The 20,566-nt window shown below is 41.3% G+C and overlaps 1 protein-coding gene across 6 annotated transcripts in view; it reads left to right on the top strand.

Annotated features, from left to right (window-relative positions):
* prkar1b (protein kinase, cAMP-dependent, regulatory, type I, beta) overlaps window positions 1-20,566 on the top strand; it is a 111,932-nt gene that overhangs the window by 82,842 nt on the left and 8,524 nt on the right. For all 6 annotated transcript variants that reach the window (XM_074697090.1, XM_074697089.1, XM_074697091.1 and 3 more), the window contains 3 exons: window positions 2,215-2,373; window positions 10,248-10,308; window positions 14,110-14,231. In XM_074697090.1, coding sequence (XP_074553191.1) covers window positions 2,215-2,373; window positions 10,248-10,308; window positions 14,110-14,231 — 342 coding nt within the window. The remainder of the gene's footprint in view (window positions 1-2,214; window positions 2,374-10,247; window positions 10,309-14,109; window positions 14,232-20,566) is intronic.

The raw sequence follows: 20,566 nt of genomic DNA, 5'->3' as shown, positions 1-20,566 counted from the left end.
GGTACTTTTGATAGAATTTGGTCAGTACCTATAAAAGTACCCAATTCAGTACCCAGCCCTATGGTCTGAGCTACATTTGTCAACCAGTGGAACCATATGTTACGTGTGTTGCACTTGCAGGTGGGCGCATATGAAATAATGAGGTTAATATCAGTGGTTACACATAGCAGAACTGCAGAAACATGAATTTATGGAATGCACAAATACTTGTGCTGCCACAGTGAGGAATTAGTATTTATTTACTTAACATGCTCACTTGGTGGGGCTGAGCCTCAAAAAACTTAGTGGTAAGTCAAAACCAAAGGAAGGACACTGAGGAAGTGCTCTGCCCCAAACATCTGTGCCACAATAAAGTAAAACTGAGTGATCAGAGCGCTGTCTGTTTATACTGTCTGATAAATTAATATTGATTATCTCACAGATCTATGCATACAGGGGGCTGGTCATTTTCTGCCAGTATTCCTTCTTGACTTTTGCTGCAACAACCATGTTGCTTTTTGCCCTGGATGATGTGTTAAAGTTCTACATGTTTCTAAAGAATAACTGTTTTCCTCTCCAGAGTGGAGTAGGCTTCTCTGTTGGGTTTCTCCCATTTCTCCATGTTTGTGATTGGTCAGATGCTGCAAACTCCACCACTTTTATGTGAGCGCACACTGAACAGTAGAAAGCCCTCAGTTCACTTACTGAGTTGATGTTGAGGGCTGCAATTGTCTGGTTAAGTCAACCCAAGTAACGGAAAGTGATCCCAGATATGTTAATCCCGCTTCGTAGTACAGGCCCCAGTTCAGCCTCAACAGAAAAAATATAGAGTTTTCCTTTTTACACCTGCTTCACTCTTGCATACCTGATTCAGTTAGGGTGTAATGTAACTTGTTTAAGCTCAATTTGCCAGAATTAGTTAGAGATCGTCACCATTCAATAGTTACAACTAAATACTTGCAGATTATTCTAATAACTCCCTCTTTGACATGAGGATTGAGAGAGACCCATGTAATGACTATGCCTAGTTGTTAGGGGTGGGAGAATAAATCAAAAATTGATATAGCAGGATTTTTCGTTTAACAATATCAAAATCGGGATTCTTTGTCAATTTTTTTTTTTTTTTTGGTCAAATTTTTCATTTCACTTACCACAAAAGTTACCACTTTTCTCCAGCAGAGGGTAAAATGTTTCTCTCTGACTCACATTATGTGCATTTTATGGGAGAATATGGCTCCTGATAGAGTCTGTAGATGTTATCATCATCATTATTTAACTGTTTCACATGGTCTGGTGTTAAAAAGCAAACTGAAAATAGCAAAAACCTTAAATATCAAAGAATCACAGTTTAAAGCAAATCTTCAACCCAAAAGTCGTGAGAGACTCTTATCCTGAGAATAGCATATGGATGGATACGATCAAGATATTCTTGTGTTACCTCACTTGACATCGTAATGTCTTGGACATCCATAAGGAAAAGGACAATCTGTGCAGAGAAAATACTTTTACCTGCACGCTGTGATGTAAAACTTTGAAACCCTCATCTTTTAAGCTTGATGTAAGATCTCTGCATCTCTTTGAAGCCACTCCAGTTTATAATGAAGGATGAGTCCCCTGTGACCACTCTGAGCCACACATAATGGCTTGCAACAATTTCAGCAATCCACAGCCACATGAGAGGCACACCTCCTGCCTTCTGTGCCTTTCTCTCTGTTTTATTAAGTCAACACAAAAGGGATAGTGTGTCGATAGGTGAAACCCTAAAAGCCCCAATGGATGAGTCTCAATAAGGTTGTATTGTTGTAGTGCTCCAGCAGCGGGGCTAAACAGAGTTTTTATGGTGTGTAAGTGTGTTTAAGTGAAGATCAACAAGCATCATGTGAGTTCCTGTCGGGGTTTTAGATCCATGATATCTGTTTGAGCTTTCTGCCTCACATCACTCCTGAATCAAAGGTCCAAACAAGACAAGACAGAGGACAATAAAAGAGGGGATTGAGAGATAGGAGGGATAGAGGACCTTTTAGAGGGTCTCATTTGAGGGCTTAGTGAGGATCAAATGCTTAGAGAGAATCCCAGTGAGCATTTCAAACAGCCCGGAAACTGAGGAGAGGGAGAGGGAGAGGGGGTGGGAGACGGTTTGGGAAGTTGTCTCAGGGTGAATCGTGAGGTTAAGCCAACAAAATAAAAGTGATTTTTCAAAATATGAAGCTGTGACGTCTCTTGTCCTGTCTGCAGGTGTATGTGAACGGGGAGTGGGTGACCAGTATTGGAGAAGGAGGCAGTTTTGGGGAGCTGGCCCTGATCTATGGGACTCCAAGAGCTGCCACCGTTAAGGCCAAGACTGACCTGAAGCTGTGGGGCATCGACCGAGACAGTTATCGACGCATCCTCATGGTAGGAACTTAACTCCCATTTCATTTACAAGTTGCTTATCTTCAACCTAACTTTCAGAAAAGCAAAAGTAATTTCTACATTTTTCAAAATAATCTCACTTAAAAAATGGGAAAAGAAAGAAAAATTACTTATATTACCTCCACCAAGGAGGTAATGTTTTTGGGAGAGTTTGTCTGTCTGTCTGTTTAGTCCAGGGGTGGCCAACCTGTGGCTCACGAGCCACATGTGGCTCTTTGCCTTGGATGTGTGGCTCTTTGATCCATTCATGAAAATATATATATAGTTATGAGTAGTGGTGTGCCGATCAATCTAAACTATTTATATATATTGATGCCATCGTTGGGATCAGTTGGGAATGATACTTAAGTTTCAGTTTCTCTTCTCTAGTAAGAATTGAAACACACAAACATAGTAAATCTTGCTTTAAAAATGAGAAATGTATTGCTTTTTATTTTATAAACGCATTTATGTGTGAGAGGAGGTGTGTTTGCAAGACCACGGGTGTGACGTGGCTCTCTGTAGTACCAAGGCCATTTTTGTGGCTCTTGGTCTCTGACAGGTTGGCCTCCCCTGGTCTAGTTGTTTGTCTTAACTCAAAAAGTATCAAACTGATCTTAATGAAATATTCAGGAAATGTTCAAAATGTGTTAAGGAAGAAGTGATTAAATTTTGGAGGTGATCTGGATCACCGTCTGGATCCAGGATATTTTTTAAAGGATTTTTTTATCATTGTGAGATAGGGCTGTTTCACCACATGTGTACATAACTCCACCATAAATGGTCGGATTGCTTTGCAAAACAATACAAGACAAGGTCACCATAATTTCTGACAGATGTAAAAGTATGATCCAGATCCTGGAAATATTCTGGATACTAAGATCCAGAATGTGAAATATGTACTGGGCCATCATAGTTTTCAACACTGTCAGGAAACAAATTATTGTACAAACCTGTAACTTACACCAAATTGTAGCAGACAGTCTGCTGAAAGGGAGTATAACATTAAAGTAAGACAAATATGTTGGTGACAATCACAATATGCTTGGTGGAGGTCTGGGCCCTCTGAGTGCTTTTCTAGTTTAAGATGTGATGGTGTGCATACCTTTCCAAGAAATCACTCATAACAGTTTAGATAAGCAGCTTTGAGTCTGCACTCAGGATTTACATAATTGCATAAAAATCATGTTAAAGGAGTTGGAGGATACAGTCAGGTGTTTCCTCCCACTTTAATGTCCCTTTACATCTGTTGCTAGAGAAAGACAGGAGTGATAGGTAAGATGTGAGCGCTGCAGAGGAGAGAAAGGGTCAACCTCAACGCCTCTACCCACACACACACACACACACTTCCCTCTTCAGGAGCTTATCAAGCAGGAATGTCTAAATGTTTAAACTGGAAACACAAGGTGCTCTGCCTTGGCTGTCATACTGATTCACACACACACACACACACACACACACACACACACACACACACACACACACACACACACACACACACACACACACACACACACACACAAACACACACTTGTACATGCACATTTTGAGTGCTTTTAAAATTAGTAGTTACTTTGTGAGCATGCCTGCATAAGTCTCAGTGCCCAACTAAATACTTCATCAAATGTTCCTAACACCCGTCTGTAAATAAATCAGCTGGCGCCCAGTTAACCTCGCCTTGCAGCTCCTGCTCCGTGTCAAACATTTCTAACCTGCAGAGATGGAACTGCTGGATTGTTCTTGGAGCTTTAAGCTCAGTGTAAAGTTGGCACGGGCCTGTGCAGCACTCATGTCACCTCTTCAGCACATAGTTAAAGTGAGGGCATGGACTGCCCTGGTAACCTTTCTTTCAGAAGACTGTCTCTCTCTCCGCTTCTCATTCCTTCGTTCCTTCCAGCAGCGGTGGCGGCAGCAGGCAGGGAGCCGGGGTGAAGCAGACTTCAATTATGTGAACCTGCTGTTAATTATTGCTGTCAATGATTTGAAAAGCTGTTTTTATAAAGTGTGGTATTCTGGCAACATCTGAAGCCAACACAACAAGCAATCTCTGTGTGTCCAAGTATGTGTGTGTGTGTGTGTTTCCCGGTGAAATTATGCTAAGCGTCTGCAGATTGTTAGTCAGGAGCCTGGGAAGGTGTGCTGCCACTGCCATCAGTCTCTCAGTTTAAACATCTGCTTCTCTCATGTTCTGTTCTGGATCCCCAAACATCCAAGTTTACAACTGAGTTAATCTTTTTATTTTGTAAGTGTGTTTACAGTAATTTCAACCAGTCGTGAAGGCATTTTGTAAACAGTCAAATCAGTTACCACTTGTGTCTTACCTTTGAATTATTTCACAACACACTGGGTGTGGTTTTTTTTTAAGCCTGTATGACTTTTTGACCTTCAATAAAACAGAGCTACATCAAGATTAATGCCTCAGTATGACCTCAAAGACTGCATCAACAATTTCAGTATTGTGACTTTTGATTGTTCCAGACCAGACTAACTATAAGGAAACAGCCTCTGTTTAGTTAATTAATTTATTGTTTGTTCAAAGGGAGAGGGGAAATTAGCTCTAGAGACAATCACCTGACACAAGTGTCAGGTGATTGTCAACCACACGGTTGGGGTCAAGTGATTTTCACTGTGTTGCTGGCTGAGATGAGTGAGTTCTTTGGTGTCTTTAGGCTGCTCACTGGCGTCATCAAACCTAGGTGTGTTACCTGCTCCTATCCCTTTTTTTTCAACAGTCACATGTTTGGGTAATTTTCACCCTACAGTAGTGATTATGGTGAAAAAACATTATTATTTTTATTATTATTGTTATTATTTATCTATTTATTTATTTAATTTTTCATTGATGATTATCTGATTTTTCACTGATTTTAAAGCCTCACCAAAAGATTTTTTTTCTTTTCCATTTTATGAAATATGTAGAAAAGTAAAAGAAGCGTGCTTCACTTTGCCATGTGCTGTGGCATTTTGGTAAATTTTATTGAGAAGTTTTATACAGGAAGTCCTCGACTTACGTGGTTCTCGACTTTTGTTGTTTTGACTTTACTACGCCGATAGATATATGTACGTAAAAAATAGAGAAGATTATTTTTTATTTTATTTTATTTTACTTTATTTTATTACATTATATATTTATTTTATTTTAATTGAAATGTCTATTTTAATTGTCTGTACTGTTTCCTATGAATATGAAGTATGATCAAGGGGCAGCTTCCGGTTAGTAAAAATGAAGCCTATGTGGAAGTGCTAAAAGTCGCTGTTCGTTGAGAATTTGCTTGTGGATTGCTGCGGAAAAAGACCGGAAGTCACGTACACACCCAGCCATAAAAACAGACTTCTACAGTATTAAAAAGCAAAATTACAGCCTGGTTCAAAAAACAGCTTGGGTCTGAAACCCTGAAACCACTATTGGCACACACTGTACGGTGAGGGAATTTTTTTCTATCTTTGTGGTTTAGAAGTTATCAGGATCGTTTAATTTTCCAATCAGAGGCACAGCTCAGGTCACATGACCGCTGGGCGCCCTGTACATGCTCAAAGAAAAACTCACAGCCGGCGTCATAGCCAACGTGGCTGCGTCTGCGGTTTGGCTTCATTTCACTGTTTCAGGAACAGACAGGTGACGTCGCGGATGCTGCGTCCATGTTTTATACAGTCTATGTGTATGATACATGTGTTTGGATAGTTATTTAGAGATTTAGGGGTAAGAATCCAACTTACACAGAGTTTCGGGTTATGACCCGTCGTAGGAACGGAACTCCTTTCTCAACTCGAGGACCACCTGTTTATATATTACGTTGGGTAAAATATACCTGAGGTTACTGATCCATGTAAGTATGCCAGACCAGGCCAGAAGGCAACACCTTCAGCCAACAGAAGAAGAATTAAAGACAAAAACATCATAAGAGCATTAAAATGAAACAGTACTCTGCACTATTTTATGTTATGCATAATGTTCTCAGTCAGTGCCGCAATTTTCTGCTGAAAGACAACTGGATGAGAAGTTTTGTCAGAAAAACCTACGCATGAAAACAACGCATTTTGGCAAAACTAGTGAAGGCGTTTGAGGACAAAATACACTGTGTATTTTTCTTTGTGTTCATTCTTTTTCTCCATAAAAACTCTTTTACTCCTTCTCTGTCGTCTTCTTACCTGTGTATTTCTGGCAGCCACTCACAAAACACAGAAACCCGTATCACACTCATAGCCATGCAAGATGGCAGCCTCCATGGAGGATGACCTGTCTCTTTTGTAGATGTAGAAGTGTTGTTCAAAGTTTAACAAAAACAAACTTTATTCAGGCCACTAACATAAACTTCTGAGTTGAACTAAAAGATTTGATATGTGAACTTTTGGGGTTTTTACTTTCTGTCCTCTGATTGGTTGTTACTTTCTTAAACTGTGTACAGAGGTATCTTGGCTTTCCCTTATCAGTACAACTTGCAGCAGACTTTTACGGCAGTGCTTTTGATGCTGAAAATGACACATAGCCATCCCATAATCAACATCCCTGTAACTGTTAAAGTTCTTTGAACCTGTGAGCTGATGCTAATGAAGCCATCTTCACAGGAATGTGAACATGTCAGCAGCTTTGACTTTAAAATCTCAGCTAAGGTGTCTCTTCAAAACCACCTCACCCTGCGTGCCCTCCTTTAATCCTTATCCAGGAGTGCGTTTAGTAAATAAAGTAACATCATTCCCTGTGATAAATACACTGTTTCTATTGTGCGGCCAGCAGTCAAACAATACCCACCTTATCGTGTCATCTTGGTATTTAAGCTCACACAGCCACAGACAAAGCCGTTAACTAAATGACAGACCCCTGTCAACAAACAAAGCACAAGATGATAGGAGACAAGGAGACATGATACCAAGAAATGAGGATGGATGTGTGTGTGTATGTGTGTGTGTGTGTCACATTGGATGGAGATGAAGGTGATGGGGATGGGGTGTAAGGTACGGTTGGTTTGGTCTGGCTTCGCTCCACACCTCAACTCTTTGATGCTTCTACCTCAAAGACAGCGAGCAGACACAGAGGCTGGTTCATCTTTAACCGCAGGAGGAGCGAACACATCAGGGCTAACAGGAGCAGGGGAGTTCTGTGCACGCCCTCCCAAGTCGACAGGAAGGACAGATAAGTGAAAATGATTCAAAGGGCAAAAATGTGCCCCAATATCTGAAACTGTAGACTCAGATATTTCGAGGAGTATTATTTTCGTTCCCTTTACAGAACACTTCTGTGCTCCTTACATGACTTCAGCCCACCCAGCCCTCCTCGCAGCAGTGGCATAAATCAAACCTGCTGTGTAATGTAATGTTATGTACGCATGGTAAGCCTTTAAGCTCTGCAAGCTTGTCTGAGGAGCTCAATGTGGAGGCGATGAAATCAGCAGACCAACTTAAAGTCTCTATTCAATGCGTACATGTGTGTGAGAGTGTGTGAGGTTGTGTTTGAGGTTAAGTATACATGTGCAAATGTTTTTATTTGCTTGCTTAATGAGCATGAAGTTTCATCTCTGCACAGACGGCGACAAAACACAAGTGGCAGAACTAAAAACAGACTGCATGCTCTGCACACACACATTCAAATGGTTTATCCAGGAGGGAGGTGATGCAGGCTGGATTTCCTTTAATCAAGTTGTTTATGATGTTGAGTTTGATCTTGGCTCACTTGGGAACACTTTCTCCCCCTTTAAGAGAAAATGTGAATTATATGAAATTAGAGGCAGCAGCAGGACTCAGACACTTAAGCACCACAGACACCCGAGCCTCAATATATCATTTTCATATGCAGAGACAGACACAGGGTGGATGAGATTGTCTCTCCGGTTGCTGTGTGTCTCTTTATGTTACAGTGCGCTCTCTGTGATTCTGTGCATTGAAGGAGAGGAAGAAAGGAGAAATGCAGTGAAGGAAGAGGTCCTCTGGGTCCAGACTTGTCAGGAAGCACCTGATGCTCCTGGCAGAGGGGAAAGTCCCTCTGCCTGGTGGGTGGGGTGGGCCACACACACAGACATATGCATGCAATGAGGATTACTACATCAGTCATACACACATGCATAAACATGACCTCATAAACTATGTAGAGTGAATGTCGACACCGTTTATCATAGATTGTTGTCTAGGTTCAGACTATGGTTACACTCTGTGCTGCTCTGTTAGAGCCTGGAGAACAGGGAACAATCTACATGCTCTTTCGATCAGCTGTTAAATTTACAGAACATGAACACCTCTACACCTGGAGAGAAGACGTCTCAAAGGCATGATTATCAAGGATAAAGCACGGTGCTTTAGACCTGTAACATACATAAGTGTCTTGCACCCCCACTCCACCAGTGCTCGATTTGATGATGATGGTTTATCATCAGCAAACAGCCAAGTTGAAGCCACACCATTGTGTGACCATACATGTCAGTACATCACTGCATACGTAGCCGTTACAGGGGGAGGCAGCGTCAGCTGTGGACGCTTAGGGCAGGAGATGACAACAAAGTTAGCGCTAGGAGCTTTAAAAAACAGGCAGAGATTTGTTTCACATTATTTCTCCTGATTGTCTGCTACACTGAGTGTGCTCACCTGTGTGTGCGTGTGTGTGTGTGTGTGTGTGTGTGTGTGTGTGTGTGTGTGTGTGTGTGTGTGTGTGTGTGTGTGTGTGAGTGTGTGTGTGTGTGTGTGTGTGAACACATTGTGGGATATAAAGCAGAGGGGAAATGTGAGCTGAGGCAGAAATGACTTCCCATCATGTAAATAAGATGAATAACACACGGCTATTTATTCTGTTGAATAAAATAACAAGGTATAGACGTGATCTGTAAGAGACAGTTCATTGTGGCTTCAATTTTGCCTCCAGTTCAAGTTTTTAATGTGGAAACCCTGACAAAACAAGAGACAACTCAGCAGCTTTTCTATTTAAGAATGACTGTTTTTCACCACTGAGCGTTGGCTGTGATGGTCCCTGGTAGGGGTGGGTACCAAATTCGGTACTTTTACAGGTACCGACTTAGTTCTTATTGAAGTACCGGGTACTGATTCAAGTAAAATCAAAAGGTATCACGTTTAAGTACCTAAATACAACCTTGTGGTAAGGGAGTGTAACTGTAAGTGATTTTCCATATTGGACATGAATACAGCATTGCAAAGTTGTATATTGTGAAATAAATATGTCAACTTGAAAACTTTGAGATTTTATTATTAAACAAATTAATATTTATTACCACATAAACACACACAAAGGTACTGTAAATTGGTACCATTGAGTACTGATACCAATTGCCAGGTACCGGGCATCAATACCGTATTGTCTCAAATGTGAAAGGTACTAATCCTGAGCCCCTGGCCCCCACACACAGTTGGTGCTTGCTCTGACACAGCAATGAATTAGTGTTTGCTAAACACCAGTTCTTTGTTAGTGAAAACACAAAGAACCACTGCCAAGTCAGGCACTGGCCTGGAACTATAGCACATGCACCAGTTTGGTTGAAAAGGGTTTTTTATGCCTTGATGTTTTGACCATATTCTAGTTTTAAAAGATTAATGGAACAAAGGTGAAGCCACTTGTTTAAACCAATTTTCATTGATGAAACCCTTGTCTGTGCTTATGTTTTGTCTCAGTCACAACTTTTCCAGACTTTGTTTCAAACCATTCCCAAAAGTAATTGCTAACTAAATTTATCCTGATTGGAAATCTTTCATTCAATCCCTTTTTTTGCTCCAATTTATAAAAGACATGGTCATAAAAAAGAAAAAGATATATAACTAAATTCTAAAATAATATGTTTGCATCAAAATATAATCAAAATAACCATTAGATAAAGCACAGCCCTGCACTTTATGTGAGCCAGAGTGTCTGATAGTTTCTATCTGTCCTCCCTCTGTTACAGGGCAGCACTCTGAGGAAGAGGAAGATGTATGAAGAGTTCCTCAGCAAAGTCTCCATCCTGGGTAAGTCTGTAGCTTCAAAATGCATTTAACTGAAGATGTTGGTATCTTCTTGTGTTTTCCTGTTTATGACTGGGTGTACTGTTCAACTCTACCTCTGTGAAAGGTGGATTACACGTGTGCGCCATGAAAAGCATTATATTTAAACGCCGGGTCAGAGGGTCCAGAGTGCAGCCTGTTAAATCTGCCGAGTGCAACATATACTGTAGCTTAGCCTACATAAACACAGGCGCACGTTGTCACACATGGCCCATAGCTGAGTAAGGTCTGTGTGTACAGTCCTAATCTTCTCCCACTGTTCATGCTAAAGCCAGTCACACTCTGCAATGTGGCGCTGTGGACAATTAAAGAATAGGGAGTTAAGATAAGCCTCTCTTTTCCTACTGGAATTTGGAAAACACCAGCCTACACAGGCCATTGAGTTTGGTAGAACAGCGAATGAGATTCATTCAGGCTCTCAAAACGAGCTGCAATTGGAAGTGACATCTCATCCCCTTCCACTTGATTGTGTGTGTGTGGTGTATAGAGCGAGGCCATGCCCCCTGTACAGAGTTATTAGCTGGCTGAGTAAACACATACACTCAATTCAGGTCTTAGGAGAACGTCTCCTCGAGATCCACTCTCTTTTCATTCACCTCCTTTCTTCTGCATCTCCTTTTTTGACAGCCTTGTCCGGGCCTGTATTCAAACGCCCACCTCCCTCCTCTGAGTGCTTTTCCTCTCTTCATTCCTCTTTCTGCCGCTCTGCTTCTTAACTTTACCTCTGTGAATGGAAGGAGGGGTAGGAGGCGGGAGTGTTTTTGTTTGTCTTTGATTTTCCAGATAGCCACGAAATTTGGTACAAGCCCTTGATGTGAAGGAGTGAAGGGGGAAAAAACAACACGCTCTTTGTCACATGTGGACAGAGGCTTGGATACCCTGATGACCAGTTCTCTGTGTGTGCACAACGTATGTGTGTGCAGCAAGATGATCCAAGTGGCTCTGTGAAGCGTGAAATGTAGGTGCTTTAGTCAGCACATTTGTGTATCATGTTACACGCCAAGCGTTAAGGATCACTACTACAGGACCTGCTGCCTTTAGCTCACAGCCAGACAGAGGACATCCATCTGGGGCCGGCAGACACCACGGCCCCACAGGAGGGGACACTGGACACCTCCAAGTGACCAGACTTCACCTTAGTTAATCCTGGAAGTACACACATTTGCACAAACAGACACAGGAGGATCAGTTCCTGAGCACCTCGGCAGACAAAAGTCTCAAACATGGAGATTCTGATGTGGTATCACTCCTCTAACTCACGTCTTAGTCAAATAAAAATAAAGCTACGATGAGGAGTGTTTTTACTGATGGTGAGTCACATCCCAGACAGAGATCTGTTGAGATTAGACAACTACAGTGTCATCTCCTGAAAGAAAAATGAGCTCATTTGTTCAGTTTTCTCAATGGAAGTATTTAGGTGGAAGTGGATCCTCCTATTTCTCAGGAAGTCCAGAGTTGTCAAAAACTCCTTTGGTTGGAAAGTTTTTCCCAGTGAGGATGTGAGAGCGTCTGTGTTCTTGGTTTCTGTGTGAAAACCAACAACTTCTGGAAATATCCAGGGCTAACCACGTCACTGTACATGTGGTTGGATATTTGGAAAGACAGCTGTTGCCACTGGCTGTTAGGATCAACAAGAGAGTGGAAAAACATTGATCTTATCAAAGGTTTCCGTCAGTTTCTCCACATGGAGTGGAATGTTAGAGTATACCTTTAAATAAAAATCTATTCTGAGGATTTGAATTTGTTCAGGTCCTGCTGTTCTGTGAAATCAGGTCCAATTACACAAGACTGTAACATCCTCAAACTATAGACACAAGCCTTAGCCTGAATATGCCTACTCTGTTATCAGTTTGTGAAGTCTGGGAGTATTGAGCTAAATTGCAACAGCAGTGATCGATGGGTTTCAAGATCCCTGAGAGTTGACTGTTTTAAATCACGAATAACGGAAAATCTTTCTGTTTTCGTATCGATGGATTTGATCTTCCCTTAAAGGGGCTGCGAGGAGTTTGAAAGTGATCTCAAAAAAGTCTCCTTTTTAGATATATGCCTGATCCTCATCCACACTTTAAAATGAGAATATCAGCACCAATGTTGCTGGTTACAGGTGATTTTAAATTTCGACTTCTTCGCTTCCTGGTCGAGTCGACCAGGACCAGATTGATTTATGGCACATCCAAGTCTCTATGACAACATCACATCAGCTGACAAAGTTTAGTAGTGAGAAGAGATATGATAATGATGATGATAGACTATATTTCAGACTCCGATAAGTCCATAAAGAAGACATACAACAAGGAAACAAAACATACAAACAACAAAACAGGGATAGCCAAGGTATCCAACCTAGGCATATCACAAGGAAAAAACAGTTAAAAAAAACATATAGACATTTTCTCCAGTGTGCCCAAAAGCAGGAGGTATAGCGTGTGTCACTCTGAGTGGTATCACTCACGGCGATAACCAACACATTGTCTGACTTCATCAGTCTACACATGAATTTATACATGAAATTCCTTAACACAGCATGAAAGGTGGCCACATTATTTGTTACAAACATCTCACTTGCACTAGTCCATCTAGGAAGTTTAAGGAAAAAGCATCATTATACGCCACCTGAAGCTTTCTCATTTTTTCCTGACTGTAATGACTCCACAGGTGGAATGTGTGGAGGGGTGTGCAATAAGCTTTGAAGAGAGCAGTTTTAACATTGTCAGTGCATATGTGGAATTTACGTGTCAGCATATTAGCTTGCCCATAAAGCATACGACACTGGCGCAGTACAACGTCATCGTCACACAGATCACCCCTTATTGTATAACTGAGGTATCTAAATGTATTAACAATATATAAAACATCTGCCAAGAAAAGAGATCTGTGTTTTTCTCAGCTAAAAAAAAATTCTGTGATTAATTTTGTAGTGATGGTGGACACTGGAGCCTAACTGTCAGACAGAAAAAGGACAGAAGAGCAGAAGAAAGATAAACAGGAGAAAGGCTAATTAGCCTTTAGCCCGGGCTGTATCACTCTATAACACAGGGGCTTAACTGTTTGTGCTAATGTTCATTCCAACCCACAAGCAGCAGTTATTCTGCAGTGGTCTGTTAACTAACGTTAAACGTTACAGACAGCTGTGCTAAATATAAACAGCTACTTAACTACTTACAAACTGACTGTGTTTACTTGTTGTCACGTTAGCCTACAGATAAGTCAGAGCACCAGGCTGACTATGTCGCAAACATAAAGCCGACTTGGTTTCAAACCGTAGTGCTACGTAACTGTACTGATAAGTCCCTTACCTCAGCGCGTTATATCCAGTAAGAAGTTGTCTTGAACAAAGAAAATTTGTTTTGATCCAATCCATTTAATTCCAAAACAAACACACACCTCACTAAAAGTAATTTACGACAGTGTGTGTGAGACTCCGGGCCTCAAGGTGGCGAGGAAGTGCAATTAAAACAGATCCTCCTCATCAGCATTTTTAAGACGACAGCTTCCTCTCATCACATCCCAGAATTATTAGTATGGCAGAATCACGGGTGGTTTTCAGTTGTTATAGCTTTCTGGAGAAAGGGGGATCTCAGATGTAATGGTCCCTGATGAATGACTGGATTAGCCTGAAGACTTATCTTTGCTGCCAGCTCACTGGACTTTTGCAAAAGACATCCCAAAAGATGGTTATGAACACACAAAAGTATCTGAGTGAACATTGTTGCATATATCTGAGTAGATACCACATTGGTCTGAACATAATATTTGATTCCACAGAGTCTCTGGATAAGTGGGAACGTCTGACTGTGGCTGACGCTCTGGAGCCTGTTCAGTTTGAGGATGGAGAGAAGATCGTGGTGCAAGGCGAACCTGGTGATGACTTCTTCATTATAACAGAGGTAAGGTTCAAGGGAAGGAAAAATAGAGTTAGTGCACCAGTGAAACAGGAGGAATGTCAGATGTCAGATGAACATGCTGACGTGTGGGGCTCCAGTCCGTGTGTGTGTGTGTCATCAGCTGGTCGACAGAAATGTTGGTGGGCTCTTCACTGAGATCAGAACTGATCCAGGTTTATTACCACCAGCAGACAGACTAGCTGGCAGTGTTCCCCACGCCTCAGCCTACAACCATTATTCCTCCCCCCTCACTATGCAAGCTTTGTGGAGCTGGGGCCCCTGTTGCAGCTTCATGAAGGGCCCCCTGCCTGTCATCCTAACACACTTTTGATTAACTCCATACTTACACAGCTTTCACCGGGGTCAAGTCAAGAAGGCCTTGTCGAGGGAGGGTGGGGGTACATTTCGCTGTTTCCCATCTCTTCCTTTGACTAAGCTGAAGGTTAGCCTGCCTGTCATTATCTTACTCCTGGTTATTTATTAAGGCTGTGTTAGGGTTATGGTGTACAGGAGTGTTTGGATGTAAAGGATTTTAAAGGCCCTGTGAGACAACAAAAGTTAACTTGAACAAAGTAAAAAATGTGTAAAAGAATTCTAATCTCCATTTATTTGCTTCCAAAACAAATGTGCATCTTAGTAAGAGCATAAACCAGGAGTCAGCAACTGGCAGGCTGCGGTCTGGGTCTGGAGCCAGATACCCGGACCTCATTCATTCATTCATTTTCTGGACCGCCTATCCTGTGCAGGTGTCTGGAGCCTATCTCATCTGTCATTGGGCGAGAGGCGGGGTACACTCTGGGCTGGTCTCCAGCCAATTACAGGGCTGACATAGATACAGACAGCCATTCAGACACACCTGAACACCTACAGACAATTTAGAGTGTTGATGATAAGCATGTTTTTGTACTGTGGGAGCATGCGCGGGAAGAACATGCAAACTCCACACAGAAAGGCCCACAGGCCAAGCTGGGAATCAAACCCGCGACCTTCTTGCTGTAAGCGCTAACCGTCGCCCCACTGTGCAGCCTGGATTCAGTCAATAAATTACAAGGGAGTTCTAAATTTAACGTGACGTTTCTGTGTTCACCGGTGCAGCTTTCAAAGCGTTTACCCTATTGGTTGAGCAGAGGCGGAAATGTACAGACCAACTGCATTTTAGTTAAATAATCCCATGTGACACTTTTCAGCCAATGAAGTCTCTCCAGGCTCTACATACTGCTGCTCTGCATGCTGACAAAAGCTCAGATGGGAGGACAGACAAAAGGACACTAAAAAGAAAGAAAGAAAGAAAGAAAGAAAGAAAGAAAGAAAGAAAGAAAGAAAGAAAGAAATGAAAGGAAGTGACAAAGAGAGGGGAGACGAAAAAACTAGTGACAGGCAGAATTAAGAGAAAACAACATCCACACAAGGTGCAGTCAAAGAAAAGAAAAGTGGACCGACTCATGCATGTTCATTCTTCCCTCTAGGAGCACAAAACCACTGTCTGACGCTCAGAGTCTGTGCATAGTTATTAAAAAATATTTTAGATTTAGTTACTGTTATTTCTAAACACAGCCCCCTTTATACTTATTAAGATTTTTACCTATCTTCTGTTAATGTTTCTGTTAACTTGAATGTAATGTGACCATAAATATTATAATATATACATGTGTATGTATATATGTGCTCAACAAATTTATTAGACCACCTGTCATGAAAATGAGAAATCCAGCAAGCATCATTAATGTTACAATCCTTTGATTCAGTGCATTTTTTGACTGGACCTTTTTTGAATTTTAGTTGCTGACCCCGGCGTAAACTGTAAAAAAAAGGACGTCCAGTGAGGTCACCACAAAAACTGCTCCCCCTAGTGACTGGCTGCAGTATAGGTCAAAAAAATCTGTCTTCCCTGTTTATTTGAATGGGACTGTGGACAAATGTTTCTCATATCCGTATGTTGTGGTAATGTAGAGATGTTGTTGGGCTGCATTTTGTTCAAGTCCTCATATTTGTTCTTTCTAAAAAATGTTTCTTTTGAATCAGTTATGAAAGGTTAGAAACTGGATATTTACGTCATGTCTTACAATTATTGATAGCTGCCGTTTCTTGTGTAATTCTTTTGGAGACAGTAAGATACGTTGAAAAGAAAGCCAAGAAGGGCCTAGACTTTTTTTTTTTCCTGCTGTGAAAACTCTAACTGGGGGGGCATCTTTTGGCATCAAAACCCTACGTTGGTAAAAGGCAGAGCCACATTGTCCATTCTATGTACAGTCTATAGGTAAGAGTCACTTCCTAACAAGAGTGTTTGATAGTGCTCATGGGAAACGGTGTCTTCATGCAATCAGCGCCAAATGGATAGTCCTCTGTGCCTTTCACACAAGTGATAAATCTCTCTCCACCTGTGCTCCTCCAGCTCAGCACGCCTCCTCTCCATCCTTTCACCCCTCATCATTCATTACCCTAAAGTTAGAGTAATCCATATTTTTTTGGACAGCAATATGGATTCTTTTTTTTTCAAATAAAAACAACTTTTTTTTTTGAAAAGGTGAACAAGTTCTGATTTGATAGTAATCAAATTAGCACAGTTTTCCATGATGAACACCTGATATTATTTGCATTTTACCATAAATATTCCATTTGGATGCAAAACTTGTTCTAGGAGACTCCTGGCCAAAAGCAGCATCGTTAAGTCTTTTAACAGAGACACATACGATAATAAATTGGCAGCTGTAACACACAACCACAAACATGACTTTAATATTTTCAACTCTAGAAAAAAAAAGAAAGTGGGCAAAGTTAGACCCATCCTCTGCTTTAAACTCAAAACTCAGCACTTCTTTGCTCTCATGGACCCTTGTTAGAAAAATAAAAATAGTCCTGGAGCAACAAAATTCACTGTCACTGTCAGATCTTCAGTAGACTGCACATTTCTAACTTTAACACAGCTCCCATTATCCAACCAGTGTCGGTCAGGTTTGGAGCTTCCAGCTGAGGCCTCCCAAAGCTGCAGAAATCCTTTAAAAAGCAGTGTCTTAAACCCAGCAGACACAAATATAACAGCAAATTTAGCAATGCTTGAGTGATCAATCTGAGACTGCAAGATCACAGAGAGAAAAAAAACTTTCAGGAGGATCTGAATTAGGATGGATGGCGCACGAGAGAGAGGAAGAGATGAGAAGTGTTTTTAAAGTGAATTTTTAAGAGTTTGATTTTCTTAAGTCTGTTTCCTTTTCTGCTGTCTATCGCTGACTCTCATCAAGCTCCCTCCCATCCTCCCTCTGTTCCTCTATTCCTCCCTTTCTGTCTCTCCATCTCTCATCCAGCAGAGCCTGACTTTCCCAGAGCAGGGTGGACTGTAGTGGAATGTGTGTTGCTGACTTTCACACGGGGTCAACAGACCCAGCCTCCAGGGAGGGAGATGAGGGGGAGAAAAAAGAGGGGGAGGAAGACGGAGAGAGGGATGAGTCAAAGAAGGCAGGGGGAGACAAAGAGGAGAGTGGGGTTAATTGGAAACGGACGAATGTGATGGGAGAGAAGGAGCAAAAATGTCCTGACATCAGTTTGTCTGCCCCCTTTTCAAAAACCAGCCTCAACACCTTTATTTGAGGATGTTGTGTTTCTTGAGATTCTCCCACGTCTCTTTTTCTTCATCTCTTCTCACCCTCATGTTGTCTCTGCGGTTTTGGAGCATCAGCAAAAGACAAACCCCACAATCACAAAATAACATGCTGCTGATGAGGAGGCTTAACAAAAAGAGGGCACAGAGACATCGCTCTCCCTGCCTGCCAGGAGGAGAAAAGGGGCCCAAATCAAAAGAGACATGTTTACACTCTTTTTTTCCTCGCGCTGTACAAACAAGCTTTTACAGTAGGCCAGAGGGGGCTGCGAAGACTCAGCTTCACCTTCCTCTCCGTCCTTTCCTTTCCTCTCCTTCACTTCTTCTGGGCTTAACGTGCACGCCGCCTCTCCCTCGCTCTCACACACTTTCGAGCCTGCACCCTGTCATCTGCGGTCTCACCACCGTCACATAAAATGTTGCAAATAAAAGGACAGAGAAAGAGGGATGGGAAAAAAACTGTCAGTGAGAATTTAAAAAAAAAAAAAAAGATGTTGAAAACAAACAAGTATGCTGCACAGGCTGCGTCTCACAGGAGCGAAATGCCTTTCTTCTGGCAATGATGGGAAAAAAAGTTATGTAAGATAATACCATGAGCTTACCAAACCATGAAAAACTGAATGGACAAATTTCAAGCCCTACATCAGAGCGTGAGGCCTATCTCTCTCCATATCATTTCAACTGTGTGTGAATTAAACATCAAGTATCAATACAGGGTAATCACACTGAGGGGATCTGAAGGGTCCCAGTGGGAGGAGAGAAATCCTCTGTGGAGAACACATCGCCTGGTATTAGGAGCTCAATGAAGTGCAGCAATTAAGCTAATGTGGCTGAACGTTGCTTTTATAGACTGAAGATCAATGCAGCTAATGAATGAAGTCATTTTCAAATGAGCGCAGAGAGAAGAAGAAATTAGTGTTTACAAAGAAATAAATATTTCCTCAAAAACCACCTCTCCCCGTGTTTGAGTGTGTTGGAACACTGTAAACCCAGATAAGTTGAGTTGTGAACCGGTTACCTTAAAAAAACTAGGTAATGAATAATGAAAATAAAGTTAATTTAACTCAACATCTTAAGTAGTTACGATTATTATGGAAAATCATTCTACTGAATGTCTTAAATCAAATAAACCTGATATTTATTTGTTGCTAATTAAAATATTAAGTAATGTTAAAAAATGTTGCATATCACCGTAAAACATAATAAGGCCCTCCTCACACGAGGACGGCCCCATATCGTCTTGGCGTCGGCATCAAAACATGTATCGCTGTTTACACATCGTATTGTGCATAGGCTTGTGCATTTACATGACAATGCAAAACTGTCGTCGGGTTGCCCGTCTGGTTCTGCTCCGAGGCAGATTCCACGTCAACAAGTGCTCATGCACGCGTAACATGCTGCGTCTCTGCATGAGCACTTGTTGTTGTTGTTGCTGTTCCTGGTGTTGTTCATGCTCTCTGAGAAAATGTTGATATAATAGTCGAAGCAATATTTGTAGCTGCTGGAACAATATCAGAATCAGAAACCTGCTGCCATCGTTGTTGTTGTGTGTGACAACGTGGGTTGGGGGCGGGGAGTAGGAGGGGTACTATGAGGTCACCGTCTTTTCCTGACTTATCTGTTTATACCAAGTACGGTATGAAGACGAATAGGCAGAAATCCACCTGCAGACCCGTTTTCAAAAAAGATGCGGAGTCATGGACAAATACGCGTCTCCCTGTGTCAATATCACCGGATCGATAGTTTATTTTACCGGAGTCGTAGAAATTCATACTCGTGTAAAGCCCACCTAAGTTGACCTTACTCAAAACTGAAAGATGTGATGTCAATAAATTTGCCTGTATTAAGTAAATGTAATGATAAAAATTGAAGCAGCTCTGAACAAGTAAATAACATTTTAAAGTACAGCTGAGTCTCATATCTACAGTGTTCCCTCCTCACTCATGGTTATAAACACTGTCACAACAAAAATCAGCTCTAATTTCATAACTTTAGTAACCGTGAGTGAGAAGGGAAGTCACTAGCTTTGAGACCCTGCTGTACATTGACATATTGTTCTTCAGGGGACACAGGTTGTCTGAGCCCCACGACACTCAACTCAACTCAACTCAACTTTATTAATAGAGCACTTTAAAACAACCTCAGCTGAAACAAAGTGCTGTACATAAAAGTAGTGCAGACATAAACGAGTAAATAAAACAAATAAAACATTAAAACAAAGGTGCACATAGTAAAATAAATTGTGACATTGTTCTAAAAATAATTAAAACAATGAAACAATTAATTGAAAACTAAAACAAACCGTAAAAACACTAAAACATGAGCAGAGTCTCACTGACTGATGGTCTGTGCTCCACGGCACAGAGTCTTGTACCTGTTGACTTTTGCAGTGTATGTCTAATAGTTAATATATTTATAAATGAAATGTTTGACTGGACTATCACGCTATTTAGGCCAATTTTGAAATTAAGCATCAAAAGATATATTTATTTTTGTCACAGACAAACAGTCTGTGTCATATGGAGCACAGACAATCTGTGCCACTGCTGCACATCTAGAAATACAGCAGGGTCTCATATCGACTGCGTCTCCTCCTCACTCACGGTTACAAAACACAATCACAAACTAATGATTTTAAGTTGTTCTTACTTAAACAGTAACAAAAGTTAAATCTACTCAGAAATCATCTGTTTCAACACTGAAAACTCAGATATTTGAGTAAATTGAACTTTGAAAGTTTTCA

This window comes from Halichoeres trimaculatus, unplaced genomic scaffold (genome assembly GCF_033239565.1).
Source record: "Halichoeres trimaculatus isolate MK-OKI-2021-1 unplaced genomic scaffold, fHalTri1.1 fHalTri1_scaffold_20, whole genome shotgun sequence".
Classification (NCBI taxonomy): Eukaryota; Metazoa; Chordata; class Actinopteri; order Labriformes; family Labridae; genus Halichoeres; species Halichoeres trimaculatus.
The sequence above is the reverse complement of the archived record's forward strand: the minus strand, read 5'-3'. Positions and strand labels throughout refer to the sequence as shown.